Raw genomic sequence first — 12,773 nt, forward strand, 5'->3', positions numbered from 1 at the left:
AGCTTCCCCCCCTCCGCCACCCGCAGTCTCCGCCCGCGAAGGGGCTTCTAGTGTGTGGGAACCTTTCCTCCTTCACGGCTCCCTCCCACTGGTGCAGGTCCCGTCCCTATTCTTTTGTCTCTGTTTATTCTTTTTTCTTTTGCCCTACCCAGGTACGTGGGGGTGTTTCTTGCCTTTTGGGAGGTCCGAGGTCTTCTGCCAGCGTTCAGTGGGTGTTCTGTAGGAGCAGTTCCACATGTAGGTGTATTTCTGATGTATTTGTGAGGAGGAAGGTGATCTCGGCGTCTTACTCTTCCGCCATCTTCTCTCCACCCCCCCCTCATATCCTGATTAATACAGACGTCACACCTACTTCGCACAGGTGTATGGATTAAACAATGTCAAGTATACAATGCTGGGGACATAGGGACACATAATAAGTCTTTAATACATATATTATTATTTTATATAATTCAAACTCATCATTTTAGAGATTAAAAATGCTGAGGCTTAAAGGAGTTAAGTGATTTAACCACAAGGAAACAGCTAATTTTGGGTATATATAGCTAAGGATTTCCAATCTGGGGTTCTTTCAAATATATTGCAATCTTCCCCTAAACCAGATGTACCCCTTCAGTGAAAGAAACATTTAGATGCTTTAAATCTGTTGAACTGAATTTATTTAAAGAAGGTAGCTAATATGTTGAAGCTTCAGTGATATCTGAACAATGTTCATCTCAATCTTATAATTGTCGGGTGGCACCTATTTGAAGGTTAGCTAATTATCTTCAAATCTACTCATGAAATTTTTCACATTTTTGAGGAGAGGGGTCATTCCCTCTCTAACTTTTTTTTTTACTCTAAATTCTTTTAGTAAACATTCTGGAAATAATAATTACCTATCTGAAAAACGGTGACCCTTTAAAAAATTCCCAGTACATTTACTTCAAATTAGAATGTCATATCATTTATTAAATTGCAGAACCATAGAATACAATAATTATTATACTTTATTACTTTAAGTATTTTTCTAATACCTTTATAAATTACTATAATTAGACAGCAATTTTGAGTTAGATCTTTTTTCTGTTGGTAGATTTCCATTGTAAGTCAATGTGCGGTAATTCTGCTGGTGGAGTTGAGCAAAATTCCCCAGCTCCAAGGAAACATGAAGCCCTTTGGGAGATAATTCACACCCAGTTCCCAACTGGTGATTTTAGAGTAGGCAATATAAGGTTTCCATCATTTTGCTATTCAAACTAAGTGTGCTTACTTGCATCAAGAATTTTCAAAACAGTTTTCAGTGTAGTATTTTCAGCATAGTACTCAGCATAATTCTCAGCATAGTATGGTGGTTCAGAGTGTGAGCTTTGGAACCCAGGAAATGTACTGCCATCTCTATGGAGATCCCACTAGCTTTGCAAGTTTAGGCAAGTTTCTTCATCTTTTTTGAGCTGTAGTTTTCTCATTTATAAAATGAGAATACACCCTACCTCAAAGGATGTTACAAAGTTAAATGTGATGTAAAATGCATATTGTTTGGGAGGGAATAAATAATAATTATAATCAAATAACTGATAATACATTATTGGAAACCAGCCTAAAGGAATATTATATATAGAAAAAGTCTTTGGTGTGAAATAATTCCTCATATTATTTGCAGGGCTCCAAAAGTGGTAAACAATCTAAGTATCTAATAGGAGAATGGTTAAATAAATTGCAAGGTGCACATATAATAAAGTTTATGGAGTATCTTTGTCAATGTCAGTAAAAAATGTTTTATGAGCTGCTTGTGAATACTAAGTAGGTCACTTTAATGATTTACCCTAACTCCCTGCCTGCTACGTGGCAAATACCATGGCATTTCTAAATTCTGTTGAGTCATTGAAGGGAGAGCATTGACTTTGATATAATTTGTATACTGCCTGCACCTCTGCCTTCCTCTGTTTCAGCTGCTGCTTTGTGATCTGTTTTGGCTGCTGCCTTCAGTTACTTTACTGGCCCCTATTGCTGTTCCCTGCACCTCTCCACAGCCATTTATCCACAGCTTTTCCTGGGTCACACTGCCCACAGCTTTGACCTCTAACATCTTTTGAGGCTCTCTTCCTTGCTGTTGCTAAAAGCTCAGTACTACCTGCTTCTGATTTGTCATTGATGTCCCTTGTACCATTTGACTAAAATGGCCAACCCTCTGCTCGGCTGTCCCCAAACTGTGGCTCGGACCCTCATGATCTCCATCACTTATGTTTCCTGTTGGCTTACAAGGGGATCCCTGCCCCTTCTTGTGGCTTATTCTAACTCTTATATGTAGGGGTTGGGGGAGGGGGCTGGAAGACTCGTTAGCCCCTAGAGATCCATTCTTACCATTGAGCCACAGAGCCCTTTCCATTGCCAAGTGCACTAGGTTCTGACGGGCATAAGCACTGCCCCTGTCTGCTCCAGCCCTGTTGCTGATTCTTGCCCAGATTCCATTTTCCTTAGTCATGACTTTGTTTTCTCTTTCAGGTCATCTATTATGCCTCTCCATAACCTGCCCTATCAGCTATGCTGCTATATATTGGAATTTGCTGTATATGTGAACCTCAGATGGGAACCCCAAAGTTTCCTGGATTCAGGCCCATGGGGATTGGGAACTTTACCCAACTCCATGAGCAGGTGATTCCTTAGCTCGGATCAAGTGGAAATCCTTGCTTAAGTCATATTGTTAAATAAAAAAAGCAGAGAAAAAATATAAATGAAAGATGATCCTAACTCTGTTAAAAACAAAGTTACTTGCATGAAAATCACTAGAAGGTAAAATCAAAATATCTGTAATGCTAATATTTGGATGATGTGACTATAGCTTATTTTCTTTCTTTAATTCTCTAAGTTTCTACCATGCAATTTATTTTTTAATAGAGAAATGACACAATTTAAGAAATCATTGCAAAGAAATAACCCAGAAGCTAGGAACAAATTTATTTAGAACAAAACTTTCGTGATTTTCCTTTGCTATTAAAAAAACAGTAGTCTGGCTGATTCTAGAAGCATTTGTTCTCACTTCAAGTCCTTCAGTACACCTTTGCTTTGCCTCTGCAATTCTCGTTCTCATATTCTTATCTGTACCAGTATCTGTATTTGTGGGCATGTATGTTATCTGCTTGCTTCCTATCTATCTATCTATCTACCTATATGTCTATCTATCTATCCATCCTCATCTCCATATCGTATCTATAGCAGGTATTGTTGGTGCCCTGCCCAATCTTGACACTCACCCTCCCCACATAGGCCAACTCTTAGGTTTCCAACTGCCAGCATCTGCGATTCTTTGCCTGAAGGCTATCTCTGGAGATAGGAGCCTGCATGTGAGACACACTGGAAGTACTTGGAATCGACATGCACCTCCCTCCCCAGCAGTCCTTAACCATGACAGGAATTGGTGATTCGATGCGCCCAACTCCCTTGCTCTTTGGGGAATGGAGACAGTTATGAGTCATGTGCTCTACTGTCTCCCAGAGACTCCATCCAGCAGGACTGAGTCCAGCAATGCAGCCATATTGGCTGCCTCATTTCCCTGCTCTCCTACTAGTTCTTCCAGGGATCACTTCCCCAGTATACATTTGCATTCAAATCCTCCTGTCAGGGTCTGTTCCAGGGAAAATGCAATCTAAAAAAATATCTTCATTCATATCTATTTCCTGCAGTACACATGAAAATGGCTTAAGTGTTACAGCTGTCTCAGAGCTAAGTGTGAGCTCAAAATGTGGCAGGACTGCTAACAAAATGAACACTATACTAGGCAGCAATACTAGAATAATGGTTCAAAAGAGTCAATGTAGCTGTCCTGTTCTGGATGCAACATTGAAAAAAAAATATTCCAGAATTGGAATATGACCGTAACCTGATTAGTAGTTTAGGAACCTAATAACAAAGATAACAGTTAAGGAAAGTAAAGCAGTTTGACTTGGAGAATAAACCACTAACTAACGGCATAATCACTGTATTCAAGTGGCTGAAGGGAAGTCCTGGGCACAGTGGACTAAATGTGTTTAGTCTTTTTCCAGAAGGCAGAACTCTGATTGGACAAAAGTTAGAGAAAAGCAAATTTTGACCTGGGAAAATGAAGAATTTTCTGACAATTAGAGCGTTTCCTTATCTAATGCAAGATCCTAGTCCCTGGAAATACTTAGGCAGAGGGCAGAAGTCATCTAAATCCATTCCATCCCTTAAAGTAAACCAGGTCACACAAGCCTCTGTGATTCTCACCAAAAGCTCTTTTCGGTCAATAGCATTTTGTCTCTGCAATTCCATCAGACTGCCATCCTGTTGCATACCTTGCTCGTCCTACCTCTTAGTTTTTCTGGTTCCCCGGAGACCTTCATTCTGGATTTGCACCGTAGTTCTGTTTTCTGGCCACCTTTGGGTATTAATAACGTAGTTTTGGACTTGCTTTTCCAGGATCCAGGGCCACCGCTCTCTCTCTTTGCACAACTGCTGGCAGTAGGCCTTGTTACCCCCAGTCCTTCTGCTGTCCTACCCCAGATAGCGATGGCTTCTCACCTGGTCCCTGCCTGACATGGGAAGAACAGGACACAAGGGAATAGCATCCTCACCGAGGTGAGAGTTTAAGTGACTTCTAAATTTACTTCCAGCTCTATACTTCTATGATTATTTTTCTTCTCAGTTTTTGTTATTCTCATTCTTAAGCTTTTTTTCCTTGTCTATTAATCTATAAGCATTGCTTCTCCAGCTACCCTGGGAAAATCAAGCCAGTTTCCAGTTTAATAGCATCACTATTTCAACTCCCTACCTAAGCTCTTCTTTTCTCCCATGTTCTCCCAAGCCTTGGTGACCGGGTTAGCCTTTTACTTTGTCTAAAGGGAGGCACTTCTGTAAGGAAGGAACCCCCAGCCCATGCTTCCCCCATGGATGACTTATTTGTCCTCACTTTAACTGGTGCCTTCTTCAGCAGTCTGTGTCTTACCTGCAATTCTCCTGCAGAGGACGCTGTTTCCCACACCGAGCACTGCCTTGCCAGACCTCTGGCTGGGTTCAGTGGATACTGAGTATTGCCACCCTCTTCTGCAGGCAAAGCAGACCTGCTGCCCAGTGGGACAGCTCTCTCTGATGCCAAAAGGAGAGCTTGTTTTTCATGATGAAAACATGTGTTGTTCCTGTTGGCAGATTTAGGACCGGTAGGTAGAAATACAGAGCTCTGGACCCCATAAGGAGCTTGGAACAAATCTTCAGAGAACTGGGCTGGGAAAACTAGATGGTGTTACAATACTCATTTACTTTCTCAACAAACATTTACTGAGTGTCTGCTTTGCCTTGAAGCCTCAGAAATCAGGTATTAGAAAGCAAAAAGGAGCTAAAAATCTATTCAGGGAAAGAGACATGTAAGTTATAATGTAATCTGGGATGTGTATAAAATACTATGGGAATACAAAATGGGGAGCAGACACAACAGATACAAACTCCTACATACTCTCCTGGGTTTTGGAGAAGAACATGAGTTCATAGGCTCTGTGCTGGCTAAGGATGGGGGTCAATTCCCTCTTGAGCCACTTACTAGCTAAGAGACTTTGGGCAAGTTATTTCAGTTCTCTAAGATAGTCCTTGTGGCAGTAGTACTGGGAAGACTAAAGGAGAAGGAATGCAAAAGACCTGCAAAATTTCTGGCACAGAGTAAGTTAAAAAAATGTTGTTTCCATTCTCTTTGATTGCTTCTCAGGATAGAAATTATTGGGGCAGTTCCTTATACAATGTTTGTGGTATCTGGATGCCAATTTCAACTTCTCCAAACGTCTCCATTGTGATGCAGCTTCCGGACTTTCCAAGTGGAGGCCCTTATGACCCACCATGGTATATGGGTGTTTCTTTGGACTGCACACCCGAAATATTTTCATTTTTTTTCTTTTTTCTTTTCTTCCGCTGTTCTTTGTTTCTCATTTTCTCTCCCATGGGTTTTCCTCATGAGACCAAGCTCCCATTTCATAACTTCTCATTCTATTTTCTGGGCACAATGAAGAAACCCCTGGTGTCTCAGCTCCTGATTCTGGTAATTTCTTCAACATCAGCCTCCCTGGATAGAGGCTGCTCTTTCCATCTAAATGCACCACACTCTCATGGATGTGGCCCTGGTACCACCAAGGTTTCTCTTTGAATGACACTTGGTAGATGCCTTACTTTGTAGGCTCTTACCTAGAGATGTGAATGAAAGAGGCTCCCTTGTTCTGGGGACCAGTGATGTCTCCATTGAAATACACAGGAATGGAACTTGGGATGAGCAGGAGGGTATCAACAAGGTAAGGAACCAGGTGCCCCTAGAGTGTGAGCCAAGGGGAGAAAATCTGTGCGGGGCACAAATGAAACAAAGATGGAGCTTTCAGATGCCTCTTTCTCTAAATCTCTGCTGGAGATGCAGGAGTTTGTCAAGCCTCACGTATTCTATCAAAAAAGGTAGATGACAATGTCTGCCACAACACTGAAAATTTAAATTCTGGATTTCATTTTAAACGTTAGAGTTAGAGATGCAGGCTTCCTCATGATCAAATTATACTCTACTTTGTCACCTACCTGGTCGGTAGATTTTGTGATGATCTCCAGCTTTCACCTAGAAGACATGTGCTGAGCAAACAAAACCATTGAAATTATTTTTTATACCAGTCAGTCTGTTTCTATTATTGTCACTCTTACAAAGTAGAGAGAGGGAATATACACATTTAATAGAAAATATTTATTATACAGCAGTATCAAGATTATTTGACAACAGACAGTAACAAGCCAAAGGAAAACACTTTTACAAGAGCTATACAATTTGTATAAGCACATACATTAAGGTGGAAAGTTTTTGTCCTTTTCTTATAGGGTATGTATGTGTACATTTCCAATTTTGAACAATTGTAATTTAAGAGCTAGTACTCTGTTGTATTCAGGAAAACTTTAAATCATGATAATAGTGGGCATTCAGAGTAATAACGTGACTGGTGTTGAATGTGTTCACCAAATGTCTCAGACTACAACCTCAGGACAAACTGATATAGTATTTGAATAGTAGAAGCAGTTTTCCTGATCTAGTCTTACTTTAAAAGTATCTGAATGCGCAAGTCCTGATCTTAAGAACATATGTCAGTGGCATTAAGACAAAAAACCTGTTTCACTAATAATAGATAGTATACTTTCCCTTGCTAGTCTGCCAATTAGTAGACCGTATATTAAGCATTGGAACCATCCATTTTCCTCATTCTGCTTCATGACAGTGAAAATATGGAACCGAAATCCATGTTTCAGTCATGAGGTCTTTCTACCAAAGGTGTAATAAAGTAATTTTTTAAAAGGAAAGGCAGTCTATTCTTGATATAAAACTGACTAAACTTGACAGTAGAATATGGGAAGACATAAAAAGTATGAGCCTCAAACATTGGAGTGGATGTTAAATTCTGAACAAATGATGCAGTGAGTATTTAAAGAGTCTAAGATACATTTTGGCTGAGAAATCAGCAGCTTCAACATGAAGGAAGCATATTAAACACGACTGAACATAAGGCATAAACAAAGATACTTAAGGGGATAAGATTCATTCCCAAGTAATACAAGAAATCAAAACAGCAAGAAAAATCTCTTTTACTGGGGAGAAAAAGGGGGAGCAAAAAAGAAACAACTGGATTACATGTATGTGGATAGTATACACCGCAAATAACAAAAATAAAAAGACAAGTTATGAGTGAAAATATAGGAATGAAAGAACGTGGAAATAAAAATTAAAAGAGATCAAAAAGTGATGAATAAATAATTTGGGAATTCATGACCAGACTTAGAAGTTAGTATATGCTTTAAGCACATAAAGCTCAAGAAGCTGTGGAAAATTAAGAAAACAAACAAACCCTAAAGAAACCTGAAATAATGTAAATACTGCCATTTCAATCTTATGTTTTAATAATGATGTGTGCAAGTTTATAAAATGTACCTTTTTATTGTTACCCACAGTTTCTGCGAACTTTTAGTATAACAAATTTTCAAACCTCTTCATTAATAACATATTTCCACATCCTAAAATATCTGAAAAATAAATTCCCTCTTAGAAGAAGAGGGACCATCTGAGCAGCATATGAAAAACATTGGACCAAAGCAGTCAAACCTTCAAAGAGCTCCTGTAAATACCGATGGCAATGGTATATAAAATGTTATTTGGAACATAAATATATCTACACTATATTGGAAGACAGTCTTCTTGTTGCAGTTAGATTGACATTACTTTGCACAAATTTCATTATCACAGGTATATAAGGACACAGGAACACATTCACTTGCTAGTTACAGGGACTTCAGTGACAATTAGAATTATTTGTCATTTAAACCAATAATAGTTGCTATGAGTACACCATTAAGTTCAAAGATGGATTTGTTTCTGTAGCACATAGGAGAAACAATGGCACCAAATACACATACTGCATCTTAGAAGTTCAACTGGTAAGTATTATTTGCTACAGTAAATGGAAGGTAACAATTTTGCCACATGGTTTGTTCTCTTTAACATAAGGGCAAAGGAGAGCCCCCTTGGCACACAAGTAAATCCACAAAATGTCTTCTGCCACTGTGAAAACAATCTCTTGTCTGGACTTCTTCTGAAATCACCAATAAGCGAGCATCAGATATGGGAAGCTGATATTTGCTGACTGATTTTGTTCAAAGCCCCAAGCTTATGCACTGTCTTGCTTCTCATTCCGCCCTCCCTTAGCACTCCTGATGAAACGCTTTTTGGTGATAATTTTGCTCTTATTCCTGTTTTCTAAATAGAGGGAAATCACAAAGCAGCAAGGTATCCACACACCTTTCTCCAAGTGTGACAGCAAGGCTGGCACTGGATGGGTGCAGTCGGCGAACAGAGGCCCCTTTTTGGGCCAGTTCCCGAGTGTCCCGAAGACCAGGGGTCTGTGGGCCCCGTAGGGAGAAGGGCTTGAGAGAAATGAGCTGCTGTCCATCACTGTTCTCCGGGTGGTTCCACGCCTGCCCCTCCTTCACCCACCTGCTCTGTCTGACTCCACCATGCTCGCTGGAATACCATGACGACGAGCTAATGATTCAACTGGGCGCTCCTCCCGGGCTGTCCCCTTCCACACGGGGCCAAGGGTGTGGGCATGTATATCTATGCACAATGGTCCGAAGAGTTTATGTTGGTTGATTTTGTTCATTTTTGCGATTAAAGTTACATACTATATGGGATTGTGCTTTGTCAGAATTCCCTTTCTTCCCAGAGAAGGCTTTTGAATAATTCAGGAATCAGAATCTTCGCCTGGATCACTTTTTGCTGGCAGAGTCCCGCGTCCCTCGCGCTGGTCTTACTAAGACGGCAGCCGCGACCTCTTCCTTGCTCCTGACCTCACCTCCCCCAGCTTTCTGCAAGTCTCCGGAGCTGCTGGTGCCCCCTGACCACTCCTGCTTTTCCCTGTGGACACCTCCTCCCTACAGGGTGGAAGAGCTTTGCTTATAGTCCCTCAGGATGACAGAGGCGTAGGTCACGTTGGGAGGGGTGCAGAGCACCGACTCGGACACGGGGGAGCTGGGCGCCGAGCTGCCCGAGGCCGCCGAGTCGCGGAAGGGGGACGGAGGCGTCAGGGCGGGCGAGTCCTCTGGGGTTGGTTTGCTGGCCGCCCGCAGCTCCTCCTCCTCCTCCTCCTCCTCCACTTCGTCTTCCTCCGTGTTCCCTTCCCGCTCGTACAAGTACTCCTGCAGGAGCTTGAACCTCTCGCTGTCGTCCTCGTCGTCGTCCTCGGCCGACGGGGAGACGGGCTCCTCCCCGAAGGAGCTCAGCTGCAGCGGCAGCATCTGCAGGTGCTGCGGCGGCGCCGGGGGCGGGAAGAGGGGCCGCAGCCCGTTCCCCGGAGCCCCGGGGACTGCGAGCACCGAGTTGAAATCCGGGATCCCGGCGCTGAAATTGCTGACCACTCCCTGCAGCTGGTCCATGAGGGATTTCTGCGCTGGCGGCGGCGGCGGCGGCGGCGGCTGGAGGGGAGGGGGCAAGCCCCTGGGGACGGCCGGGTCGGTCAGGAAGAGGGGGGTCTCCTCTGCGGTCAGGCAGGGCGGCAGAGGCGGGGTGCTCACCGCGGTTGGCACGCGTCGGTGCACCACCATAGAAGGACTGCTGGGCGGGCTGAAGGCGATCGGCCGGGCATCCTCCTCCTCCACGCTGTAAAGGGTCTTGGTGCTGGTATCGGAAAAGGTCAGGCTCTTGCCGGAGCCTTGGTAACTTTTAGTGAGGGGTTTGATGACGGCTGTTTGGTTGCAGGCCGTCTCATTGGTCTTCACGTGCACAGAGAGGCGGTGCCACATGTGCTGTCCCTTGGGCACCTGTCTTCCACCTGGTTCAGACCATGACACAGACTTGCCATTAAAACTATGAATAAAATAGAGATGGGTTTATTTGCAGGTATATCATGCACACAGGATGACATACATATAAAACATTTGTTAGCCCAGCTCAAAGCAAGTTGACTCCCCCCTCGACGGTACGTATGCTTGTCCTCCACACCCCTACTCCCTCCTTATCATACATCCAACACCAAAATCTGCAGTGACCACAGGCTGCCTCTGAAGCAACCTGGGATTCCATCCACCTCAAGACAAGGTAGGACATTTTGACCCTGAGAAAAGTTGTAGGGGAGAAGAGCCAGCTTGTTGCAGAAGCAGCTCTTTTCATTTAGGTCTATGATTTCACAGCTATTACACACACACCCACACACATACACACACACTCTAAGGCAATGATAAAATTGTTGCTCAGTGCACGCCTTTGAAAGATTCCAAAATTGATGGAGGAAACAAATTAAAAATAAAATCTTAGTTACACATGGACAACAGAGCATAATGACCATAGCTATGGCCTCCCTTTCTTCTTAGTCCCTGGAACAAATTAAAACACACGGATAAAGCTACTCTCATTGTCCTGTGAAGTTATAAAATACATCCTCTCAGCTGCCCATTCTGATATGCAGGTATTTCCTGTGTTAACAGGGGTGGCGTGATTATGCACATGGCATCTGTACAGAAGAGAAAAAAAGGAGATGACAGAAAAACCCAGACCCATGCTTCACTTAAGAGTTTCCTAACTTTTGGCTTTCTTTTTATTTCAAAGTATTATTCCTGACACATACAGTGGATCACAATTCACATAGCAGCTAGTTTGGGATTTTCACACCGGCAACATTTAATGAGGTGTGTTTGAAAGAGACAGAACTGGAAGGCCCAGAAAAATACAAAAAATACCCATATCTGCTTTAGTCTTCTCGCATAGCTTGATGCAAATGTGACAAAATTAAGATTCAGACAAAGCAGAAGTTACTGAGACCAGACTTCTCCGGGGCCTTTTCCTCATTGAGCATTGGTGAAAAAAAGTCTTAGGGCACCAGCAATCCTCCACACTTACCAACTTTCATTTTCATGGGATCCTTATAAAACCAACCAAATAGAATATATCTCTGAAGAAAAAAAAAATGAGACGTACTGGGTGCATATACTACAAATTCTATTCTGTCTGTTCTAATAATTCTGGTCTTACTTTCGGACTCAGTTTATTTTCTGTATAATTTTTAGCAGATGGTGGTACCTTAACATAGCATACTATTAATAACAATAGTGTTAATACTTAAATCGGGAAATCATTTTTTCTTCTTCTATTTTTTTTCAGGAGTTTGCTTTTTCTTTGTGTCCATGAAAACAACAGAGAAAGTAGCACAATAATGACACATTTTTGACACTAAAAGGAAGAGGGAAAATGAGTATTTTTTTCTTAGGTGGATATGTGAAACAGACTATTTCATATCGGATTCTTTTGTTTGGAAAAATGTAGGAAATGATCAATAGTTAACGGTTTATTTAATCATTTTGAAAATACAAGAACGACTACTTCAAAAATTAGATGTGAGTACCACATTTATGATGAAGGTAGTGTTTTGACATTTCAAATTTTATAATCCTGAAAGTGAAGTGAGTCAAATAAATACAGATTTGTGTTGAAAGTCTGATATCAATTATAGAAAATTCTGGATTTAAAAGTTTTAAAATAGATATAACAGGTAAAATTTTCTCATTATTTGGGAAGAAGGCAGTTCCTCCATATACCTGATAATCTATGCTGTATTTTTAATTGTCCAAGAAAAATCTCATCTCCAAAATACTATATCAAAATTAATATTTCACTCAAATGTATGCTTAATATATTCTCTAAGAATGTATATCTGCTTATAAATGTGAAATTACTGACTTATCAACTTCTACACTCTCTTGTTAGAATAGCTGACTCTCTCCTGAGGTGAGCAAACTGAAGAATGAGCTGGTGGTGTTCTGGCAAGAGCAGTCAACCAGCCAAAGGCAAGACCAGAACCCACAGCTCCTCTTCTGAGTTTGAAATTCCAGGCAAGCTCACCTCCCACTTTCACCTTTCTCAGTTTCCTCCATCTCCCACTCTACTCCCACTTTTTCTCTCCTTATGCATTTAATATGCCTCTTCCAGAAAGTATAAGACTGCCCAGTTGCCTCTTGCCTTGCATAAATATGCTTTAGCGTAATTTCCAACTGCAATGCTTTGCATCCTTTTCAATTGCAATGGAAACACTTTTTCCTTCTCCAGATGCTTGCCTCTCCATGCTCATTAAGAAAATCACCAAACTAAAAGGCTGCTTGTGTCATTTAGGGGTGTGTGTGTGTGTGTGTGTGTGTGTGTGTGTGTGTGTTTTAAAAACCAATTCCCTTGAGAGCTAGTCTGACCTAATTCAATCAGTAGGCTTAGATATCCAAACAAAACATTGCCCAGTCTC

The 12,773-nt window shown here is 41.7% G+C and overlaps 1 protein-coding gene across 2 annotated transcripts in view; it reads right to left on the reverse strand.

Moving 5' to 3' along the window:
* Positions 1–8,566: 8,566 nt before the first annotated feature.
* GRM1 (glutamate metabotropic receptor 1) overlaps positions 8,567–12,773 on the reverse strand; it is a 355,259-nt gene continuing 351,052 nt past the window's right edge. The window contains exon 8 of one of the 2 annotated variants that reach the window (XM_024122616.2): positions 8,567–10,354. In XM_024122616.2, coding sequence (XP_023978384.1) covers positions 9,424–10,354 — 931 coding nt within the window. In that variant the 3' untranslated portion in view covers positions 8,567–9,423. The remainder of the gene's footprint in view (positions 10,355–12,773) is intronic. The other variant, XM_024122617.1, reaches the window with a different exon arrangement.

Source organism: Physeter macrocephalus, chromosome 10 (assembly GCF_002837175.3).
Source record: "Physeter macrocephalus isolate SW-GA chromosome 10, ASM283717v5, whole genome shotgun sequence".
Classification (NCBI taxonomy): Eukaryota; Metazoa; Chordata; class Mammalia; order Artiodactyla; family Physeteridae; genus Physeter; species Physeter macrocephalus.